The 23010-nt window shown below is 32.7% G+C and overlaps 1 protein-coding gene across 1 annotated transcript in view; it reads left to right on the top strand.

The window, feature by feature from the left end:
- Positions 1–22796, top strand: part of RYR2 (ryanodine receptor 2) — a 522738-nt gene extending 499942 nt beyond the window's left edge. The window contains exons 102-107 of the mRNA XM_051996568.1: positions 331–465; positions 14226–14382; positions 18068–18132; positions 18993–19093; positions 20053–20104; positions 21391–22796. Of these exons, the coding sequence (XP_051852528.1) occupies positions 331–465; positions 14226–14382; positions 18068–18132; positions 18993–19093; positions 20053–20104; positions 21391–21486 (606 nt within the window). The 3' untranslated portion in view covers positions 21487–22796. The remainder of the gene's footprint in view (positions 1–330; positions 466–14225; positions 14383–18067; positions 18133–18992; positions 19094–20052; positions 20105–21390) is intronic.
- The last annotated feature ends 214 nt before the right edge of the window (positions 22797–23010 follow it).

Raw genomic sequence — 23010 nt, 5'->3', positions numbered from 1 at the left:
ACAATGTTTATATATAGGTATATATATATGTGTATGTATGCGCTAATTATGTAGTCAAGTCTTGCATAAAATAATCTTAACAGTTGACTAAAATAAAGAAATGGAACCTAAAAATAAATCATTCATCATACTCAGGGTGTAAGAACAAAAGGTGAATATCATACATTGGGTATGTATGCTATTTGTTTCTTAGATAAATCTAGTCATATTCAACTAGGTAAATCTAATTGTGTTCACTATCATTACTTCCTACCATATGCATGTTAAATATGCTGGGCAAATGATTGATGATTTTCATGTGTGTTCAATATATTTTTTATTGTTTTTTAGCTTGTTCTGACTGTGGGATTGCTGGCTGTAGTCGTTTACCTGTACACAGTTGTGGCATTCAATTTTTTCCGAAAGTTCTATAATAAAAGTGAAGATGGAGATACACCAGATATGAAATGTGATGATATGCTAACAGTAAGCTATGAACTTTAGATTAACTTTGTAGAATTTTCCCATTCACATGTCATGCTACTCATTCCATAACCATTCAGTATTTTTCATTTGTATGTCAATAACCACACAGAAATCAGAACTGTCATTATTCAGGAAAAACCATTGTACTCTAATGAATTTATAGATTATTCAGGAAAAATAGTTCTTACAATATATGAGGAAGATAGCAACAGGGTTGATGTAAGGGAAAATGCTTAATAATTAGGGAGCTCCAAAAGTGACTTCTTGGATATAAGTTTTCATTTTTTTTATGATTGAGTTGAATTAGGTAGTCACTGAGGTCCCTTTTGACAATTAAGTATTATCATTACTGATTTCTGAATTTAGATATAATGAAAAACAAACTTGAATCCTCCATGATGACTAGAACTCTGCAGAATTTGAGGACACCAAAATATACAAATGTATTTTCTAAAATTCCATGAAAAATGAATATAAATGCTGCTAATTTTTCAATTAGAGTTTGCTTTAGGAACATAAATTTAAAATTGAGAATCCTTTGGAGGTCATCTCATCCAATATCCATATTTTAAAGATGAAGAAACTGAGACTGAGGGAAGCTAAATGGTAGTAAGACAAGAAGGAAGGAAGGAAGGAGAAGTGAAAGGAAGAAAGAAACAAAGGAATGAGGACTTATTAAGTATTTACCGTGTGATAGTCACTGAGCTCTAAAGGATGGGAAAAAATGCAAACAATAATATAAATCTAAGTATTACCATAAAATAGTATGTATTAGCTCTTATTAAATTAAGCAAAAATAATTATTAAGCATTTTCTACATGTAAAACATTATGCTAGGCCCTAAAGATCTATTCTTTAATTCTGGTATCCTAAAAATAATAGTTTAACGTTTATAAAGCACTCTATAGATAGTACTTCATTTTTTTAAATTATAAGAACCCTGGGGGGAAAATGTTATTATTATTTTAGAGTTGAAGAAACTGAAGAAGACTATTTATATACCTTGTTCAGTATCATATAGCTAATAAGTGTTTGAGATCATATTTGAACTTGAATCTTTTCAATTGCAAGTCCAGTATTCTATCTACTGAGCAAACTCTGCTATCCTACTTTCCTTTCTATTTATTTTTATCTAAAAAAAATTCACTTGAAATAGTACCATTGAATAAATTATTTATTCTTTTTACTTAGATATGCTAAGTTCCCGATAATTCATTTGATTCAGTAATGGGAGCCACTAAGAGAATCCTTCTTTCCCTGCTACCTTGCACTCTTACCAGTTATTTCATTTTCTTTCAAGCATGTTTCCTATTTTCTGATTATTGATTGAAAATTTATTTCATAAAAGGATGGAAATAGATTAGGATATTAACTTAATTTTCTTCATCATATAACTTATTCTTACATCAATTGAAAAGGATAAGTTCACATTTTTAAAGCAGAACATGTCTCTGATTTGGCTTTCCTTAAGCCAATGTCAAGATTTCCTTAAGAGAAATACTTTAAGTTCAGACTATATGGCTAATTATTTGTGTTTAGATGCCTGCTAAGCATAAAAAGTCTTTGAACCTTCCTGTATTCATATGACTTCAGGAAATGCAAATGCCATGTCACAAGTAAAAGATAAACTAAGGAAATCTAATTCAAAAACTAATAAAAATCATCAAATAAATAAATGATATTTTTTACTCTATTAGTTATTTATTCGAGTGAATATTAAATAAAGAATTATCTAATACGAAATTATTGTTGGATCCTTGACTAGTCTGAAAGTCAGGTCTTACAAATGAGCAAATCAGTTCTCCTACCATCCCTCTCTATTCTTTACCATTCGAGGATTATAATTGGATTGGAGCAGGATAAAGAAATAGACACATGTTAAAATTCCCAAATGATTGAGAGCAGCCCTCTTATACAACAAAGCAACAGTTTGAGATATTTCTCTGTAGTTGTCAGACTGTTAGTATTATATGTTGAATGTAAGATCCTTGAATTAAGGAATTGTTTTTCATTTTATCTCTTTTTAACTGTTGTGTGATTCATGTCTTCATAAAAACAACAAAAACCAAAAGCAATTTGTATTTTACTGGAAGGAATAAAATATGTACAGAGAAGTAAATATCAAGTCAACTGATGCAGTTTCTGGGATGGGAAGGCCAGTAACATTTGGAAGATTGAGGAAAAGCCTTAGATAGGAGATAGCATATGAACCAAACGTTGTTGTAAGGTACCGATTTCATGAAATAGAGGTGAAAAAGAAGTGCTTTCCAGACATGGTGGAAACAATCACCTTTACAAAATCCCACCAAAATGGTTAGATTCTTATGTATATAGAACAGTAAGTAGACCTGTTTAATTGCAGGGTAGAGTATGTGAGGAGAGAAATATACAAGAAACCTGGGAAGGTAAATAGAAGTTAAATTATAAAGGACTTAGAAATGCCAAACAAAGGAGTTTCTATTTTATCCTTAAGCCAATAGAAAGCCATTTTTGTTTCAGGCAAAAAGTGACATGCAGGATTGTACTTCAGAAATATCTTGGCATCTCTGTGAAGAATGGTGAGAAAAGGAAAGTTTTGAGGTAGGGAGACTATTGTGAGGCTGTGGCAATAGTCTAGGAGAAAGATAATGAAAGTCTAAAGGAGGCCATTAGCTTATGAATGAAAACTAGAACATCCCTATGGTTCCATATAGTTTTAGCATTTTGTCTATCATCTTTGTCTAACACATAGTCTTTAATTTAAAAAAGGGCTTTAAAGGTCATTCGAATAATCCCCAACATTGTATATGTGCATACACTTATAAGTATTGTATTGGCCTTTTTCATTTATTACTTTTTTCTTTATTAGCTCAAAAAAATTAAAATATTAGTACCTAAAAATTGTATTTAAAAAACAATATCAACCAGTATTAAACCTGTTGGTTTGTTGCTTAAAACTAAGAACTTAGTTGACCTAACGATAATATTAGATACATGATTTGGTCAAGATGATTAATGGCCTTTAGAATTTGTACAATGTACCCTAAAGAGGAGAAACTTTTTATTAGAGGGATCTTCTGCAGAAACGAGTTCAGATGACACAAAGTAGCTGGAAAAATTCAGCATGAGAAACAACTTAGCAGATAAATGCTATCATTATAGAAAATAATTGTCAATTTATAATAAATATACTTCATTCTTTCCATCTTGAAAATTTCTTATCTATACTTTGTGTATATGTATATATTTCCAAGTACTAGTGAACTACTTTGTGTTTTTTTAAATAAAACTATCAATCACAAGATCAAAATCAACTTTGACATCTCATAAAGTAGATGCTGATTTAATTGTTTTGTCCTAATCTTGTTGCCAAGAACACATTGACTGATTTCACAGATTTCTAAGTTCTTTGCTTTTCATAGCTAAATATTCCAACAAAGGACAACAGAGATTCTAGATGATCTACAGAATGGTTTAATTAAATCTTTTTTTTTCCAGAAGTGTAGCCTATTTGCCACTTGCCCTTCTAAACTTAAAAACAGCAGTTGCTCATCTATTTCTCTTAAAAAAGTACCACATGGAAATATTTAACTTTTGAGAATCAGAAGAAAATAAGTGAATTCTAGAAATTTATCAAGTGCCTAATGGGGAGAAATAATACAATAGTGGTGAAGAGCTTCAGTTAACCAACATCTGCTGCAGCTAAATTCTGCCAAAGCCGAACAGCCAATAATTTAGTGAATTGCCTTAATGATAATTTTTTTTTCAAATGGTCAAGAACCTAATAAGGAGAACTACTATTCAGAACTACTATTCAATTTTTATCAGTCAAATGAAGCAGTGGGATCCTTTTAATTACACCATGTAGTATCTTCTATAGAGGAGAGAAAATCCAGAAATATTCTGACCTGCATCCTAGATTTTGGGTGAGAATTTTTCAAAGTGTTCAGAGAAAAGGATAGGTAGCCTTCCATGAACTAAAAGTCAATGGGGAAAGTGAATTCAGGATGGATGAGTTGTTCTCGAGTGAAATTCAAAAGATATAGGAAGAAACAGTTCTCCTAATAATAAAAAGGAAAACTAAAACCGAAAGTTATTTGGACACCCATGGATTTTATCAATCAATTTAGATTAAAAAAAAATAAAGAGAAAATGAAAGCAACAGCAGGCAATAAAGAATAAATACAAAAGTACAGGGCTATTGGCATTTTCCTATAAGAATAATGTCAGGAATGCTAAAACTAAGACTAAGTGCAGGCTATTGAGAAATGCTAAGGACCACAGAAAAATGGTACTCTTTAAAAAAAAATCTAGTCGGGAAATAATCATAGAAAAAATCATGTACTATTCAGAGCAGATTGATGATGAAATAGATTATAGAGAAAAAGCAGAACCACTTAGCTCTTAGTTTGTTTATTTTTTCTCTGTTAGGGAGAATAAGCTTTGGACTGGAAAGACTAGAGAAAAAATGACTAAGGGAGAGTAGATAGCTAAGATAAGTTGAATGATATTAAGGGAATACTAACATGACCTGCTTCAGGCAAGCTACATCCCATGATACACAAAGAACTGGTGTGATTGTTGAGCCACTATCCGTAAACACTGAAAGACAATTAGGCAAATATTACAAGACTAGAGAAGTGAAAATATTGTTCAAATTTTCAGATAAGTGGAAACCACAAACTAAGACTAGACGATTTTGTCTTTGATTCCAGGCAAAATTCTATAATGTCTTCTAAAGGGGATGATTAGTAAACATCTAAATAAGGGAACAGTGATCATAAAAGGCCAGCTTAACTTACATCAGACTGATATAACTTCCATTATTGATAGGGTTACTAGAGCGGTAGATAAGGGAAATGTCATTGATATTTTTTGCAAAAATTAAAAAAAAATATGATATAGACAAATTGAAGAGATGCAAGCTAGATAAATGTAGAGATGTATTATTTTGAAAATGATGGAATCACCAAGCCAAAGCTTATTTCTGATCCATCCCCAAAAGCTTTTGAAGATTTTATAAGCACATTTTCTAAGTCATAATGTTATATCTGAATTCATGGCCATTAGTCCTACCAAAAAATATGAAAGTATTTCTGCTGAGTCTATCAGCTTATCTCTCATCCCTGTGTCAGAGACTCTTCAATCATATAGAATTGTTGATATCCAGGTGTGGTGATCTAGTTCAGATGGATCTGAATCGGTCCCTGTTCGGGCGCCAAAATGTGGTGAGCTTTTTCTTCTCAAAAAGCAGCCAGGTGATAAAAGTTCAGATCTTTTATTATCCCAATATAGCCCGGTTAGCTTAGAGGCCTATCTTTCTGCTTGGTTCCAAGAGCTCTCTCCGAATGTCTATTCTGAAGGTTTCTCAGAGAGTCAGATTTTGTTCAGTAGATTATGCAGCATTATATAAGACTATCTTCTCCCTATTATGATTGTACATAAACAGCTAGCTCTAACTTAAATCAAAGTAAAAGTAGGTGGGTTCCATGCACTTGTCATCAGTTGTCCCTAGCAGGAACATGTTATTTTCTGTAGCTAGATTTCTTTGATCCATATCCTCTGTGTATGCTATATCTTGGTACTGTCCATACTTCTACAGTTTCTGCTTCAGGTCTTATATCCTTGCATTTACGAAGTATCTTCCTTTTTAGCCTGTCCAATTTAACTGCTGCTGACACACAATAAGGACTATAGGCAGGATTTAGGTACCACGGATTTGGCAATGGGGGTTGTGCTGTGGGTTGAGCGTAGAAAAAAGGTCTTGCATTGTTGCCTTCAGAACGTGAACCAGTTCCTGAAGCTGGTGAAGCATTCATTTTCTGGACTTAGGATGGAGAGGAGAACGAGAAGGCAGGTCAGCGTAGGGCCCAGCTCAGCACTCAGTCAGCTGTTCTAGCTGTTCTAGCTGCCCTACGCCTCCCCTAACTCCACGTTGGGCGCCAAAATGTGGTGATCTAGTTCAGATGGATCTGAATCGGCCCCACGTTGGGCGCCAAAATGTGGTGAGCTTTTTCTCAAAAAGCAGCCAGGTGATAAAAGTTCAGATCTTTTATTATCCCAATATAGCCCGGTTAGCTTAGAGGCCTATCTCTCTGCTTGGTTCCAAGAGCTCTCTCCGAATGTCACCAAATCCAAAGGTCTGGTCCTTCAGCCTCTGCCTCTGCTTTCTTCAGCCTCCAGCCAGCTCCAACTCTTCATGTCATTCCGCTGAAATCTCGACTTGTAGCGTCTTCACTCTCAAGCCCTCTCCGACTGGCCCATTGGCCTATTTATGCTCCTTCCAGAGAGAGGGATTATGGGTAGTTCTACTTAGTACCTTGTTTCAGGTTCTGCCCAAAACATCTTCTTGTAAGATTAGATCAACTCTAATTAGTTAGCAGTTAGTAAGGATTCCAACATCCAGGTAACATGGGTAATTCCCATATTTATTTTCTAAGGAGAAAGGGGAAAGTTGGAATATATCATCTCCAGAGAAAATTCCTAATTTGATCTAATGAAATTGGGTCATGGCAAAAGGCAAAGTTTTCCTTCCAATCCAGTAGATCTCTCCCCTTTCTCATGTTCAAGAGAAGTTTCACTGTATAATTTAGGGGCATATGCCCTGATCCTCTGACTAGTCTTCCAGTGATTTAGGGGAATCTGTCATTGGGATTGTTTCTCTAATATCTCAGTTCCAGCAAAGTCAAGGAAGATATCCATTCTTGGATTTCTAAACTCTACTTATACAGTATTCCATCTTTGACTAATGGAATGCATCACTCACACATGATCTATCTATTGCTTCTGGCAAAATTATTTCTTTAAACTCTTGCATAAGAAAACACCCAAATCTACATTTAATCTTGATTCTCAGTTGTGGTGCAGTATTGTCCCTTTTGCTCATCAGAGTCATCATTAAAAAGACCAACCCTACTTTCACATTGCAATATGGGCTATCTCAAACTGATATCCAGTAATTATTCCCTGTATAAATTATTTTCTGACAATTTTTAAAACTCATATCAATGATAATTTACATAGGACATCCATAGAGGCTAGAACTCATCTGGATAGACTATCCTACTATCCTTCAACACTCATACACTCTTCTCAAAACTTACATGAACACCCTAACATTTATGTATAGTTTCTGCTCTAAATATCATTAAACTCTGTTTTATTATTGGCAAGGTGATACTATTTCACTGTTGACACAATTGGAGGGCCATATGTTGTTCCATAATGCCAATACTTAACAATTACACCGGTGAGCTAAACAGTTTAATTAAATCCACTATAGCTCAGAGGCATCAACGTTATAAAAAGCATCAAATAAAGCCTTATACTCATAAATATAACATTACATAACATAACTAACATATACTAATAGTCATAAGACATGATATTCCCAATGGCAATATCAAGTAACAAAAATTAATGTTCATAAATGCTTAAGTATTGCATAAGGATTATCCCACAAAAAATTTGAAAACCTGAACATGAAGCAAAAATCCCAACATAGGACAAAACAAAACACCATAGCATTCAGAGCATTTGATATATAATTATTAAAACTATTAAAATAAATTTTGAAACTCATTTAAAATATCAAAATCATAATTAATCCCTTATAGTAAGTATATGGCAAAGTCTTGATACTAAAACTATTACAACAAAATAAATAAAACCAACAGAAAATAGAATAGGATAAGATTCCTACTTTTGATACTAGGGATCATACCAGATTTAGTTTGTAGTCTGGGTGGAAACTTAAAGGCCTAGGTTAACTATTTTTTTATATATATGAATGGGTTGATTATGCCCTCACATCAAGAGTTGAACACAGAATTTTACAAGCCATTCATTTGTTTCATAACTATATTCCCAAGAATAGAATGAATATTAACTTGGGACTTGTGGTCTGTCCCACCATACTAAAAGTCTACAAATATCTTATCAGAGGCTTTGAGGAGTATTTGCGGAGGTAGTTTTTGTGCCATTCAGATATAGTCTCAACAACTGAGCTATACATATAAGAATTTCATTTATTTTGTTTAAAAATAACTTTTCCTGGAGAGAGGGAAAGGGGCAAGTTAAATTAGCTTCACAATCAAATAGTGTCTTATTGAATTTTTTCCCCCTCAAACTGAATTTGGCTGATGACCAACTATGTATAGAGAAAATAAAATCAAATTGATATATGAGTGAGTATCACTCGTATTTAAATAAATTTATTGTTGTTGCTTAGTCATTTTAGTTGTGTCCCACTCTTTATGACCCCATTTGAGGTTTTCTTAGCAAAAATACTAGAATGGCTTGCCATTTTCCTTCTACAGATCATTTTACAGATGAGAAAACTGAAGCAAACAAAGTTAAATGGCTTTCCCATGATCACAGAGCTAGTAAATGTTTGAGGACAAATTTTAATTCAAGAAGATGGGTCTTCATGACACTAGACCCAGCACTCTATTGATACATTGCTCTATAGAGTCAATTCCAAAAAGAAATATATTTAATCAAAATTTCAAGTACGTTCAAAGATTTTTATTAGCCAATAAGCTTATCTAAAAATGAATGGAAGGAAAAGGCATATTATTTCTGGCTTTTTAAAAAACATGAATAAAAGACCCTTATGTATAAAAAATATTAATAGCTGTTCTATTTTTGGTGGCAAAGAAGTGGAAATTGAGGCAATGCCCATAAATTGGGAAGTGGATGAACAAGTTGTGGTATATGAATCCAATGGATTATTATTGTGTTGTAACAAATGATGAAAGGAATGGTTTCAGAAAAACCTGGGAAGACTTGCATAACTAAAGTAAAGAAAAGTGAGCAAAATCAGTAGAACAGTCTACACTGTAACAGCAATATTGTAAAGATAATTAGCTTTGAAAATTAATAACTTCTATTAATATTAATAACTAATATTATGAGCAATAATTTACTACAATTCCAAAGGTGAAACATGCTATCTGCCTCCATAAAGATAGAGAACTGATAGATTCTATGCCAAATGACATTTTTTTTCTTTTTTATCAAATCCCACTTAACTGATTCACTGATCATTCTATATATTTTCTCTATGAAAAGCTGAATACTTGTGATTAGATTTGAATTCAGAAGAGTCCACCTTGAAATGATGAAGTCCAGAGCACCTTTAATACAGACAGAACTATTTTGTGATCGTGGGCAAGTCACTTATCCTCTCATAACTTTAGGCAACTGAAACTCTAAGTTACATATGAGTTTTTGAAATGCTATGTATGGAGGGAGTTTATACAAGGAGTATTTCTAGCACTGATAAAATCCTGAGAATGTACCAAATGTATATACATGCATACATATATACATACTTACATGCCTTCATATATATCTGATCAATGCCTTTATACATATCACATTGCAGATATTCTAGTTAATTGGACATATCCATTTATAAAATTATCTATATTGTTGAATTAAAGTTAAGTGAAGATGTGGAAAATTCAAAAGAATTTCTCATCATCAGAACTTGCTTAGATTGACAGTAAAATATTCTAAAAATAGGATTTATTTCTGCTTAAGTGTATGCAACCCAGCACTACAGTGTAGAGAGCCCTAGGTCTGAAATCAAAAAGACCTGAATTTAAATTTAGCCTAACAATCCTTATTAGCTGAGTGACCTTGAACAAATTCCTTCAACTCTATTTACCTCAATTTCCTCCTCTGTAAAATGGGAATAATAATTGCATGTAACCCCCAAGATAGTTATGCAAATTAACTGATAATAATTGTAAGATGTTTTGCACTGCTGTCTGGCACATAGTAAGCACTATATAAATGTTAGTTATTATTCTTATTGTCATATGTCTACTTATATTCCATATTATTTACCCTCCATTGACAATAGGATCTAGTAAAATTATCCTTGTTGCTATTTTTCATACAAAGCCCTCCATCTCCCTTCTCCTACAGACTCCATTGAAACACCCTTTATATAGTTTTCCTAATTCTACCCAGCAATCAGCGCTTCCTCTTCCAAATCATCTTGTACCTTTTTTGCATATGTAGCTGTGTATATATCTTTCTTGCTATTTAAATGTCTCGAGTGCATTATTTTTATTTTGTCTTTATATTTCTAAAACTTACACAGTGTTTGGCACATAGGAAATGTTTATTAAAGCTTGTGGTTGAATAAAGTCACATTTTAAATAGGCATTGTCTCTAACACATACTTTAAAATTATTCATACACGTTTGCAAAGGTAAATAGTCCTGGGCCTATAGGCAAACACTATAATAAAGACCATTTCTAAGAATGTTTATTGCCATGTTAAGCAAATTCAATAAGTATTAAATATTTTCTTTGAATTGATTTTTATATTTTCCACTTAACATTTATTATATATATTACAGATAATTAATATATAGCTATTTTGTGCAATCAACTGAAAAGGGTCTCCACATTGTTATCATTTTTAAGTAAAGGAAACATTTGAAATCCATTCTTTAGACTGCATATATACCATTTGTATCCATGTTACATAAGTACATATATGGCCATAACTTTAATCCAATCATAGAAATTCTTTTCTCTTCTCTCAAGACCTTTTTCTCCTCACAGTTTTGATGTATTCATATGTGCATTAGAATGCTTCATCTCTGAACCACAATACCAACATGAATAGGTGCTTTCCATTGTTTTTGTCAATTGGGTCCTTTTATTTCTTACATTTTTGTTAAGTATAAATCCCATATCCATCCTATTAAGTAGAAATATTCCTCCCCTTATGTGAAGTTGTTTCTGTATATTATTGAAATGTGACAATTTTTGTACATGCAGAAGTAGATAAATGAGGGGCATATTTGAAGAATACATATGGGCACATACATATGCATAGATCCAGATGCTGTTTAGGATAAGATTTTGAATACATTTTATTAGTAAAATCTATAATTCTTATTTTTGTGGTTCTGTGCATGATTCTTTCAAATTATATATTCATTTTGAATCAGATGTATCAAGGCATTTTTTTGATTTTCTTAATCAATATATAAATGTTCATGTTTTTTCAGCAGATGGCACTGTGGTATTCAGTTTGACAACCTTAGTGCCTGAATCCCGAATGGATTTTTAATTTTTTTGTTGTTGTGGCTGTTGAGGCTGAAATTCTAATTAAATCAGCAGTATACTGATAGAATTTTAACCTCCCTTCAAGAAGATAGAAAAAGAAAAATGAGCTTTTGTCAAAGGATGATTCTAGAAAACTAAGGAAGAAAAATTCATAGTTATCAGGTTTGAGTCACTTTTGGCCTACTGAGGAACTATTTATTAATTATTGCAGTTTCTAGGCAAAAGAACTAAGAAGAAAGAGCATATTGGCTGTTGGGTATCAATATTGCCTTCTAGAATCATCCTTTCATCAGACCTCATCCTGAGAAGAGATGATGACAGCCTGAACTAAGGCAGTAACTATGTGACTGAAGAAAAGGAATTGCAAAATGTTGTGAAGTTGATGAGAAAGATGTTGCAAAGTTAGAAGTGACAAGATTTGTTAATGGATTGTACATGTAGAATGGGGGGAAGCACTGAAGAATCTAGGGTTATGTCGAGATTATGAATTTGGGAGATTGGAATGCCTTTGACAAAAGTAGGGAACTTTGGAAGGAGAGAGGATTTGAGGAGGAAAGATGCGTTCAGTTTTGAACATGTATTAAACTGATAAGAGCAAAAATGTGTTCAGAAATAATGAGAAATATGTTTGGATAAATATAGTGGCCAGACTGTCAAAGGCTTAGCAAAGCTCCATACAGCCAAAGATGGCTTTCTTTTTTTTTGTCTCTGTATCTCTAGTGTCTAACAAAATGCCATAGTATTATATGTTTGCTGAATAATTGATTGATTGTTGATTGTAGGACTTGGAAGTTATTTATATGGGCAATAGTAGATACTAATTGTGCCTGATCTCCTATTGCTGAGGTAATGAGATAAATATACAGGCATTTGTCCACTGTATATATTGCTAAATCCCTATAAATCTCACAGTTTTCCAATTGCCCTCTCCTATCCCTTAAACTTTTGTCTTAAGTCATTTTCCTGTATTTTTTGATGTTTTCATAAGAAAAGGAATTATGTTACAGTCCAGAGCTAGAAATTTGGAACAATACTCTATATTTTATTCCATAACTTAATCATGTGAGGTAATATTTGTAAAACATTTAACACAGTGCATATAGTAGGCACTAAATATTAATTCCCTTTTATTTTCTTTCCCTCTTGTTTTTTGATGTTTATGTTTCATACATATTGTGATATATATGCATCTCTGTCTTCCACATCTGGTTTTTAAAACTTCTTTTTATTGTATGACCATTCCCTGTCACATTCCTTAATTTATTTTTCCCTTTTTTTCTTTATTTTAAAACTTAGAGAAAAAAAGAAAGAAAAAAAAACAGAAAAAGGAAAAAACATTGTCCTATGCACAGCAGAACATATGAAAGGATTCAAATAACAATGAATTTCCATTTCAGGAAAGCATATATAATAATAAAACATATTATATTCAGAGCTCTCTATCTTTGCTTTCTTGTAGGTTTTTTCATATGTTCTCTTGTGAGCTTTTTACTTTATTCTTTTTTCCCCTTTATTCTGTCCCATTTCCTCCAAGGAGACTATAATTAAGCATATATATATATATTTATATTTATAAATATATATGTGTGTGTGTATACATATACACACATATATGCATATACATACATATACCTATTTACATAGACTCCCCCTACATAAATAAATATATGTATACACACATATGTTCACATACATTTAAAGGCACACACATTTATTCACATTATCTCTTGTTTCTTATCCCGGCTAACTCTTCTATTTTACTTCTAATCTGCTAAGTTCCCATGCTATTAATCATCTCCTCCCAAAAATTCCTCACATATCCTCTTCATCTCCTTTCCTCCCATTTCTTTCTTTCCCATTACTCTTCATACCTTATCTCATTCCCTTTAATCTGCCTACCTTTCTGGATCCCACCTCATCCTGCTCCTTCTCACTCTTATTTCTTTGTAGATTTTGGAGGGGACTATACCTTTCTGGGGATGTGCGAGTGTGTGTGTGTGTGTGTGTGTGTGTGTGTGTGTATGTGTGTATGTGTGTGCGAGTGCGCACGTGTGTGTATTTCCCTCTTTAATCCATTTCCAATATAAATAGGATTTCAGAACTACCTGCTCTCCTTTCCCACCTAATTCCTCTGTTGCACTTTATTTTTAATACTTAGAAAACTTTAGCAGTTCAATTAAAAAAAACTAAATATGGTTTTCACTTAATTACCTTAATATCCCAAATGCTTTGGAGCCAAGATCATGGTAAGGCATTTTTCATTTCATTTGCAGTGAGACAGAAGGTGCTAAGAAAGACTGTAGAATCACATTTTGTATAAAATATAGCAGAAGGCAAAAGCCAAAAGTATCACATTTACAAATATTGAAATCAGAGGAGTTGATAGTAAAATATAAACTCTAAAACACTTCTTTTCCAGAAATTTGATTAGGACTGTGGTCAGAGAAACCTATAGAAGGAGTTGTGTATGGAAACAGATGGCCTTTTTTTTGAGGGGTAGGGAGACATAATTAATAGAGTGCTACATTTGGAGTTAGAATGATAGGTTCAAATTCTGTCTATGACCCTAGACAAGGAACTGCAATATTTAACACCTTTTTAGAGATATAGTAAAATAATATATGTAAAGCATTTTACAGATTGTAAAGCACTACATAAATATCAATTGTCACTATTATTTTTTACAGTGCTATATGTTTCATATGTATGTTGGGGTACGTGCTGGTGGTGGTATTGGGGATGAAATTGAAGATCCAGCAGGAGATGAATATGAGATATATCGAATCATCTTTGATATCACCTTCTTCTTTTTTGTAATTGTCATTCTTCTGGCCATCATACAAGGTATGTGTCCATATTTTCCTTATACTTCATCTATACTGAAACTGAAGATTATCTTTGAATTTCATCATTAAGAAAGTCATCAAAATTTGCTTTGTTTGTATTAGGCTTTTAAATTATTTCTGGCTAAGTCATATATCCCATTGTACACTTGACATGAACAAAATGTATATTACCCTTTAAAAATGGTTCTATTCAAGGTATATGCTAGATTAGATATTTTACTCCATTTTCTCTGCAGATTCCATTTTCTACAGTGAAACCTCATTATTATGTTTCTCTGGAACCAGCTCTTAAATGCGAGAAAATAGGATTAGAAATTAAGCCACAGAGTCCCAGCTATGTTTTCTGATTCACTCAGGTGGTGACATGTAAAGGTATTTGAAAGATTTTTGTGCAGAAAGCAGACAATATTTATTAATGATTTAGTTAAAGGAGCTGTTATTTTATTTTAAAATAAAAAATTGGAAATGTCACTAGCAAAGATTGCTTAGCAATAGCTCACTTTTTAAAAGCATTTCTATTCAAAGCAACCCTTCAAAATAGGTAGCACATTGTTATTATCTCATTTTTCAAATGAAAAAACTGAAGTTCAGAGTATCGAAGGGATTGCCCAAGACTAAAAGTCAGTATGTGACAGACTTTGGAATTGAATCCAATTTTGACTTGTAGTGATCTTTAATCCACAATTCTACAATGATAATTTTTTCAAGATTATAAAATGACAATAGTTATAATCTATAGTCCTTAACCCAACCACACATGCCAGATTAGAACATAAATTCCCTTCCCTTAACTTCTAATTTGAGATACACTTCTGGAAACTCATTAAAAATGTTTAGAGTCGTAGAGGTGAGTAGGTGTCTTAGTGGCTGAAGTGCTAGACCTGTAGTTGAAAAGACCAGAGTTTAAATGCAGGCCTATTCACTTAACTAACATGAGACCCTGGACATGCATCTTAATCTGTGTCTGCCTCAACTTTCTGATCTGTAAAATGTGGATAATAATAGTACCTACCTCTCAGGATTGTTATGAGGATCAAATGAGATAATATTTATAAACTACTTTGCAGTCTTAAAACACATAAATGCTATCTATCTTTTATTATTATGAGTACATTATAGTACAGTACAGGAGAACTTTATGAAGTATATCTTCTATAACCTAAAAAGACTCAATATAGCTTCTCTTATAGAAGCAGGAAATGTACTAATGATAGATATGTATGTAGGGTATGCCAAATGTGCTAAAGCACACCCTACCATGTGCCAACAGTTCTTTCACTATGGTGATGCTTCCCAAGACAGGGATCCCCTCCAGGATCTTAAGCCCCTTTCCCAGGCTGTAGGGACTTTTGGTTGTTAGAGCCACTGCTGCTAATCCTATTTCCTTCATCCATTCATGGATCACTTTCCCTCTGCCACCTCCTGCAGGCTCTGCTCTATTAGCAAGAAGTTCTATTTGGTGGTTGGCCAGTACTCCTATGCCTCTGTTCCAGACTTTCCTCAGAATCATTTCATTGGCTCTGGTGGTCCTACTATAAAGAGGAACACAATTCCTATCATTATCAGGCAGGTTATCTACTCTGAATCCAAGAATCTCATACAGGAAATTGTAGCCAAGTCAGAAACGAATCAATCATATATTTTTTTCCCTTTGACTCCTCTGGCCACTTTGTTTTCCATAGCTCAACTTGTAGTCTGTAGTCCTAGGTTCTTGCTGGTATGGAAAAAGAAAATAAAAAGGAATTTCTCTTTACCAACAACAAATCTTCTACATATATCTTGGATCCTATTCTATCTCCTCCAGTCTTCTCATGTAACTTACCTCTCTATCAGACCTTTTTGGGGAGCTAATCATCATCTTCTCCCTATATACTTCTTTATTCCTTGCAACTTGAAAACAAGTTCAAGTGTTTCCCATGCTTAAAGAATTATCACTCGACCCTACCATCTCCATTAGCTATCATTAAATATCTCCTTAACATTGCTCAGCAAAATGTCTGAACTCATTGCTTTCATGCTTTCCTTTTAACTTTCTTATTCCGGTCTCTAGACTTTTTACTCAGCTAATACTTCTTTTTCCAAAGTTACCAATTATTTAATTTATCTTTCTTGATCTCTATACAAATTTGACACTGCTATTTAGCCTTTCCTCAAACATATTCTCCTCTCTGAATTTTTGCAACACTTTTTTTTTAGTTGTTTCCAACTTTCCATAAGCACATTTGGGGGTTTCTTGATAAAGAGACTGGAATGGTCTGTCACTTCCTTCTCCAGCTCGTTTTTTTTTTTTTTTTTTTTTTAACAAATGAGGCACTGAGACAAATAGTGACTTGATTAGGGTCACACAGTTATTAGGTGTCTAAGGCAAGATTTGAACTTATGAAGAAGAGTCTTCCTAACTCCAGGCCTTGTACTAATTGTTCCTTCTCACTCCTTTCATGGGATATTATCCATGTCACACTCCCAGACTATGTCATTTCCCAAATTTTTCTATCTTAAGTTGCTTCTTGCAGTAGTCTCTTACTTGATGATATCATAAATTTCTATGGATTTAATTATCTCCATACAGATGACTCCTAGATCTATATATCCAGTCCAATTTCTCTCCCAGATTTTGGGCCTACAAAGTTATTTGATATCCATTTTGTTTGTGTTTGGTATATATCTATATAATATCCCAGCAGTAGGTTGTGTTTGTTGGGGATGGGAACTTGTACTATGTTATTTTTAACTTGTATCTCCAGTGCCTAGTACAATGTTTGATATAAGGTAGTCAGCTAATAAATGTTTCTTGGTTGAATAAGTGAAGACAAAAAACAAAATGTTTAAATTTGAAAAGGATGTGCCTCTGGTCTCCAGTCCTTAAACTCTACCACCAGACCTTCTTGGCCCAGGGCAGAGCTAAGGGGAATGGTATCTGGTTGGAAAGAAGATGTTTTAGCAAAACCAAAAAAATAACAACAACCAACTAATAACACATTGAACCTGTATTTTAGGGTAAAGGAGATGGAGAAGATTTGATACACAGGACTCCTTTTCAAAGTATTTCTTGTTCTGTTTTGTTTTGTTTGTAAAGTTTAATTGTCAAGTTTAAAAACCAACTTAATTAAAATTTGTTTTCTTTAACAACACAATAATAATAATAGCAATTATATTGCATTTTAATGTTTGTAAAATACTTTTACAAATATCTCATCTTTGATACAGCACACTTAGGATGTAAGTATTTTAATTATTCCCATTACAACCAAAGAAACTGAGGCTTAATAAGGCTAAGTGACTTATCCATCATTTCATAGTTATTAAGTATATAGAAGTAAGATTTAAACCTGGACTTCCTAACTCCAAATCCAGTGCTCTATCCACTGTACCACATATCTATCTCTAGGCAATGAAAATAATGGCCATTATGACTTGAGTATTTAATAAAATGTTAACCTTTAAAAGATTAAAATTTAAAATTCTCTGGATATAAATTGTAATAAAATGTACTACATATGCCTGTGGTACTATTCACAAAAAATATTTTAATCACTGACCTAAATGATCTGTATTTTCAGATTTCTATATTTTCAGAAAGTTAATTTGCATTTGATCATTTCTTGATAGGACCAGCAGGTTCAAAACTCATTTCATTATTCCCTTGTTGATGAAAGTTAAGCATTATCTTTATTTAATGCCAGGTTTAATTATTGATGCCTTTGGTGAATTAAGAGACCAGCAAGAACAAGTTAAAGAAGACATGGAGGTAAGAAATTATATTGTTATTTCTCTTGACCATATTTGTAGGTCATTTGTTACTTGTCTTTTCATTAGTGAAAGAAACATGAATGTAAGGTAGAGAAAATATAAGGTCTCCCATTGACCTTAGTTTCTAGAAAGGAAAATAAAAGTAATGACATAAGCTATTTACACAGTATGTGTTTTCTATGCTTAATTCTCCCCTGAAATGCCTAAATATAAATCATCCTACAGTAAATAGTAGTTGGACATGAACAAGAAAAGGTCAATTTTTTTTTTTCGTTACTCAAATTCCAGGGCATCATAATTGCACATAAAGTTCTCAATATGATAGGAAGGTACATAGTCCTGAGCATCCAAGGTCAAATAAGGTATTAGGTGAGAAGCTAATATTTTAAAAAGAAACAAACTTCAACTATACTTAAGATTTACATATTTAGATTTCATTAGTTAAGAATTCTTATTAACTGACAACTCTGCAGAACAATCTACTGGAGACTTCTAATAATTGCTTGTGTTGACCTGGAGAAGGATGATAAAACCACTAACTTTAGTGATAGTTTTTGAAATTTATTTCTAATACTATCCCAAGATTTTTAGACTACAGAAATAAATTATAGCTGTTCGATTTACTTTGGCAATCCTTATGGGGAAGTATGTTCTTCCTTAAAGATAGTCATTTTACATTTTTCTTTACATTATAAACTATTCAGACTTAGTCTAGGAAATACAGCCTTTCCCCTATCATGTACTGAACATGGCATATAGATAGCATAACTGGAGGCAAATGATAGTTGCATAAATGTTTGTTTCTACCTGTTTTAGTTGAATTTTCTGACATTTTGAATATCTCTTTTTGTCTTTTAGACTAAGTGCTTCATCTGTGGGATAGGCAATGATTATTTTGATACAGTGCCCCATGGTTTTGAAACACACACACTGCAGGAGCACAACTTGGCTAATTATCTGTAAGTGTGCCAGTCACAGACTCTCTAAATTGCTATCCAGCAATTTATTTTTCAGTCTCATGAGAGAAGAACCATAAAGGAGGAAAAGAGATCTCTTTGTTTAGAAAGTTTTCCTTTTCCAGAATAATTCAGTCCAAGGGGGAAAAAAACAAAACTATTTCTCCATTTATGTTTTGGGTTCCTTTAAATATATAATTATATACACATCTACAGACACACATATACACATACATACACATGTATACATACATAGAAATATATATGTATGCATGCATCTACCTATGGCAGATTTGCTTTTAATTTGAATAATAACTTGTTAGAAAAAGAAATGGAAAAGAGAAGAAAACCAGGTGTATATTGACCTATTGTCCTGAGAATACTGGCTGTACTCCCTATCCTTGGTAAAGAGATTTCCTTTTACCTTGGAAAAACAGTATGAATTCTGCTACTCATTTTAAATAGCCAGAATTATTGTGGAGATCCATGATCTATTTTTATATTTTAAAAGTGATCCTGAAAAATGTGACCAATATTTTAAAAGAGGAATCTTCTGGGCAAATCAGGAAGTATCACCAAATTTTTTTATGTATATGATTGCATTAAAAATGAAAGTTTGAAGGCATTTGGGAACCAGATAAAACTAAAAGTGGAGAAAAATGTTATTCTGACCAGGTTTCTGATCCAATTCTAATATCAAATAGAAATATCTATATAGCTATATTTTGCAACTGGGGATGTTTATCAACCTTAAAAACCCTTAAATTAAAATGCTAAATTAGAAAAAATTGACTTTCTGGGTTTTTTTCCTATACCCATTATAACTGGAAATTGCAATATATATATATATATATATATATATATTATATATATATATATATATATATATATATATATATATATATATATATTTTTACTTCAATCCATTTCTCTGACATACTCAGAACTCTTTCTGATTGTAGGTTTTTTCTGATGTATCTCATAAACAAAGATGAAACAGAGCACACAGGACAGGTAAGTAAACATCAGTATATAAGGGTAAAGATAGAGCTTGACTTTGAGCGATCCCAGAGGAAGAAACTTCCTCTTTCAATGAGAATTTGCACCAACTCTGCAACTTTTAGTCTTAAAGTGTTACCCAGACCACTGAGAAATTATGTGACTTGACCAGGATCCATCCAGTCAGACAGAGGTGGGTCATAAGCAAGGACTTCCTGGCCCCAAAGCTACTATCTACTTATATATTCACTATGCCACATTGGTAGACATGCATTATATACAAAGAACTCTCAATATGGAAACTAAATATGTATATTGAATATAGGTAGGCTAAATTAGGGATCAATGTGTGTTCTTCAGCCTATGCTAAAGATAAATTCCTCTTATCATTGGTGGAATATAAATCAAGTCCTTTTCCAGTGCTTTAATATAATGTGAGAGTACTCTCTCTCAAAGTTACATTCTCAAAGTTCTGCTTTTGGGGCACAAACTAGGATTCGTTAAGGTGGAAAAACATCTCATATAGACCTGGAGGAGGACATTATACATTTTGTTTGAGAATCAGCCTAGATAACTTCAGATATTCTCATGGTGGATGAAATCATGATTATTAAAGTATGGAAGTTGGTCTTTGGTGTGTGATAATGGATTGGTTAAAATAGAGCAAATAAATTATCATTATATGTTCTACCAAAATTACTTAAGCCATTGAGTTTAGCAAATATTTGTAACTGATATCTTATGTGGTTTATCTTTCAAAATACTGACTTCATCATAATGGATAAATCAAATTAAATAATTAAAGTGGGAAAAATTGGAAAATATTCAAGTATCTTTTTGTGCCATTTAAAATTTCACTTACATAAATTTAGATCTCTTCCTGTTGTGACTCAATTTGTATTTCAAGTAGTTATGACAGAATAAAGAGTAAAAGTTTAAAAACACACAAAGATTGGTCTAATAAAAGAAGTCATTTGCAATCATTAATTTATACTAAGGAAGATGGTTTATTGGAAATAATACATTTCTCATTGGGACAAAGATACGCATGTGTTAAATGGCAGGATGCTTAAAACTATTTGCCATTTTCTTCATTACTGAATCAAGTAAAATTTATTAAAAACTTGATATGCATAGAACACATTATACTTAGGTAAGAAAAATTATTAATAAATTGGGAAATCTCTTTTCAATTATATGAGATAGAGGCAACATAAAACTTGGAAGTTTATTTTAGCCTTACAGTTTTAGCATATTGAATGAAGTTGTAATATTAATAAATTCTCCTTATATTCTTTTAGGAATCTTATGTATGGAAGATGTATCAAGAAAGGTGTTGGGAATTTTTCCCAGCAGGTGACTGCTTCCGTAAACAATATGAAGACCAGCTCAATTAAAGTCAGAATTTTCAACTCTTGAAAACAGATCCTTCTTTCTCAAGTCAATTTTATAGATCACTGAAGTTCTATCTTTCAGGAAACCCTGAAGCTTTCTTTGTAAGGATCTGACTGCACTTTTCCCCCTACCTTGTGTATTTTCTTTGAAAACACAGACTGAAGAACAATCTAAATTCATACACATATACACACACAGAAATAGCTCTGGAAGAAAACACCATTCCAGACATTCTCTACAACCATGCATTACATATATACACAGAGAGTTTTTTTTCTTCTGAGACTGCCAGAAGACTCTTTGGGCTATAAGAAATCCACACTCATTCAGTCTCTTTATTTCATCATCCTGGAAAGAACTATCAATAGTTCACAAAGCACTGGAGCACTGTAATGGATTCTTGTGGACACCAGTTATGATGGGAAATAGTGCCTTACTATATGTGGGTTGAGCTATGCAGAAGATGAATGCATGAAAAAAAAACATCTTTATTTTCTTTATGTCGTCACTTTGTTCTCATTTAGATTTATTTTGTGAGTTGTTTTTCTTTTCTTTTTTTTTTTTTAATTAGTTTTGGTGAGGGAGGGTAACAAAAGAAGTTTGTGCACTTTTTTAACAGGCCTGTGATGTGTCTCAGGACAAGTATCATTGGCGATTCTCATTCAGTATATTCACTTTGACTCTCCCCATTTGCTCTTGCTCTTTTTTTGGTAATGCTCTGATGCAGCACTGCAACTTTATGAAATCTTTATATGAAAACAAAAAAGACTGCAAAAAAAAACACACTTTCAAATGAAATAATTCATTGCATGTTTATTATGCAAGTTTAAACAAAGAAAAGCTTCAGAAACAAGTTGATCAACGTGAGAGAATTTTCACAATAATTATATTCATAGTAATAAAGTGTTGTGGGCTTTATTGTACATTTGGAGCCAGTGTCATCAGCCAACAATGTGATATGTTATGAACTTGATAGTAGTTTTGGAATTTTTTCCCTTATTTTTTTTTTTGCCACCTGTGATCAGTTGTGGAATAAGAACTTTCTTCGTGTCAGGCCATTTTTTAAAATCAAAGCTGAAGCAATATCCATTCAGGGATTTCATCAGTTGCATCACAGAACATGGATGATGATGATGATGTATACATCATTCCATTTTGAGTCCTTTTAAATTGTAATGCCAATATTTACAAATAAAAAGAAAAATTCAGAATGGAAGCAACATCATTTTGCTAACATTGGAGCTCTTTTATTACCAAATCTGCCTGTTAATTTTAGAGTTGTAAAACTGCTCTGATTAAACTATTTAACTAACTTGGCTCACTCTTCCTTCTCTGTTTCATATGAAGCAGGGACACACTCTCATAACTTTTCTAATATATTGGGGACTTTGTATTTGTAATGGATTTAGAATATTCCTAGATATATTTCGTGTTTTAGTCTTTGGATTTGTCACATTCGATTCCTTATAGTTAAGGAAGACAACTGTTACAAGCCTTTGCTACTGAATAATGCTATCAGGCTAGAT

This window comes from Antechinus flavipes, chromosome 4, assembly GCF_016432865.1.
Source record: "Antechinus flavipes isolate AdamAnt ecotype Samford, QLD, Australia chromosome 4, AdamAnt_v2, whole genome shotgun sequence".
Taxonomy (NCBI): domain Eukaryota; kingdom Metazoa; phylum Chordata; class Mammalia; order Dasyuromorphia; family Dasyuridae; genus Antechinus; species Antechinus flavipes.
This window is presented reverse-complemented; position numbering and strand designations above follow the sequence as displayed.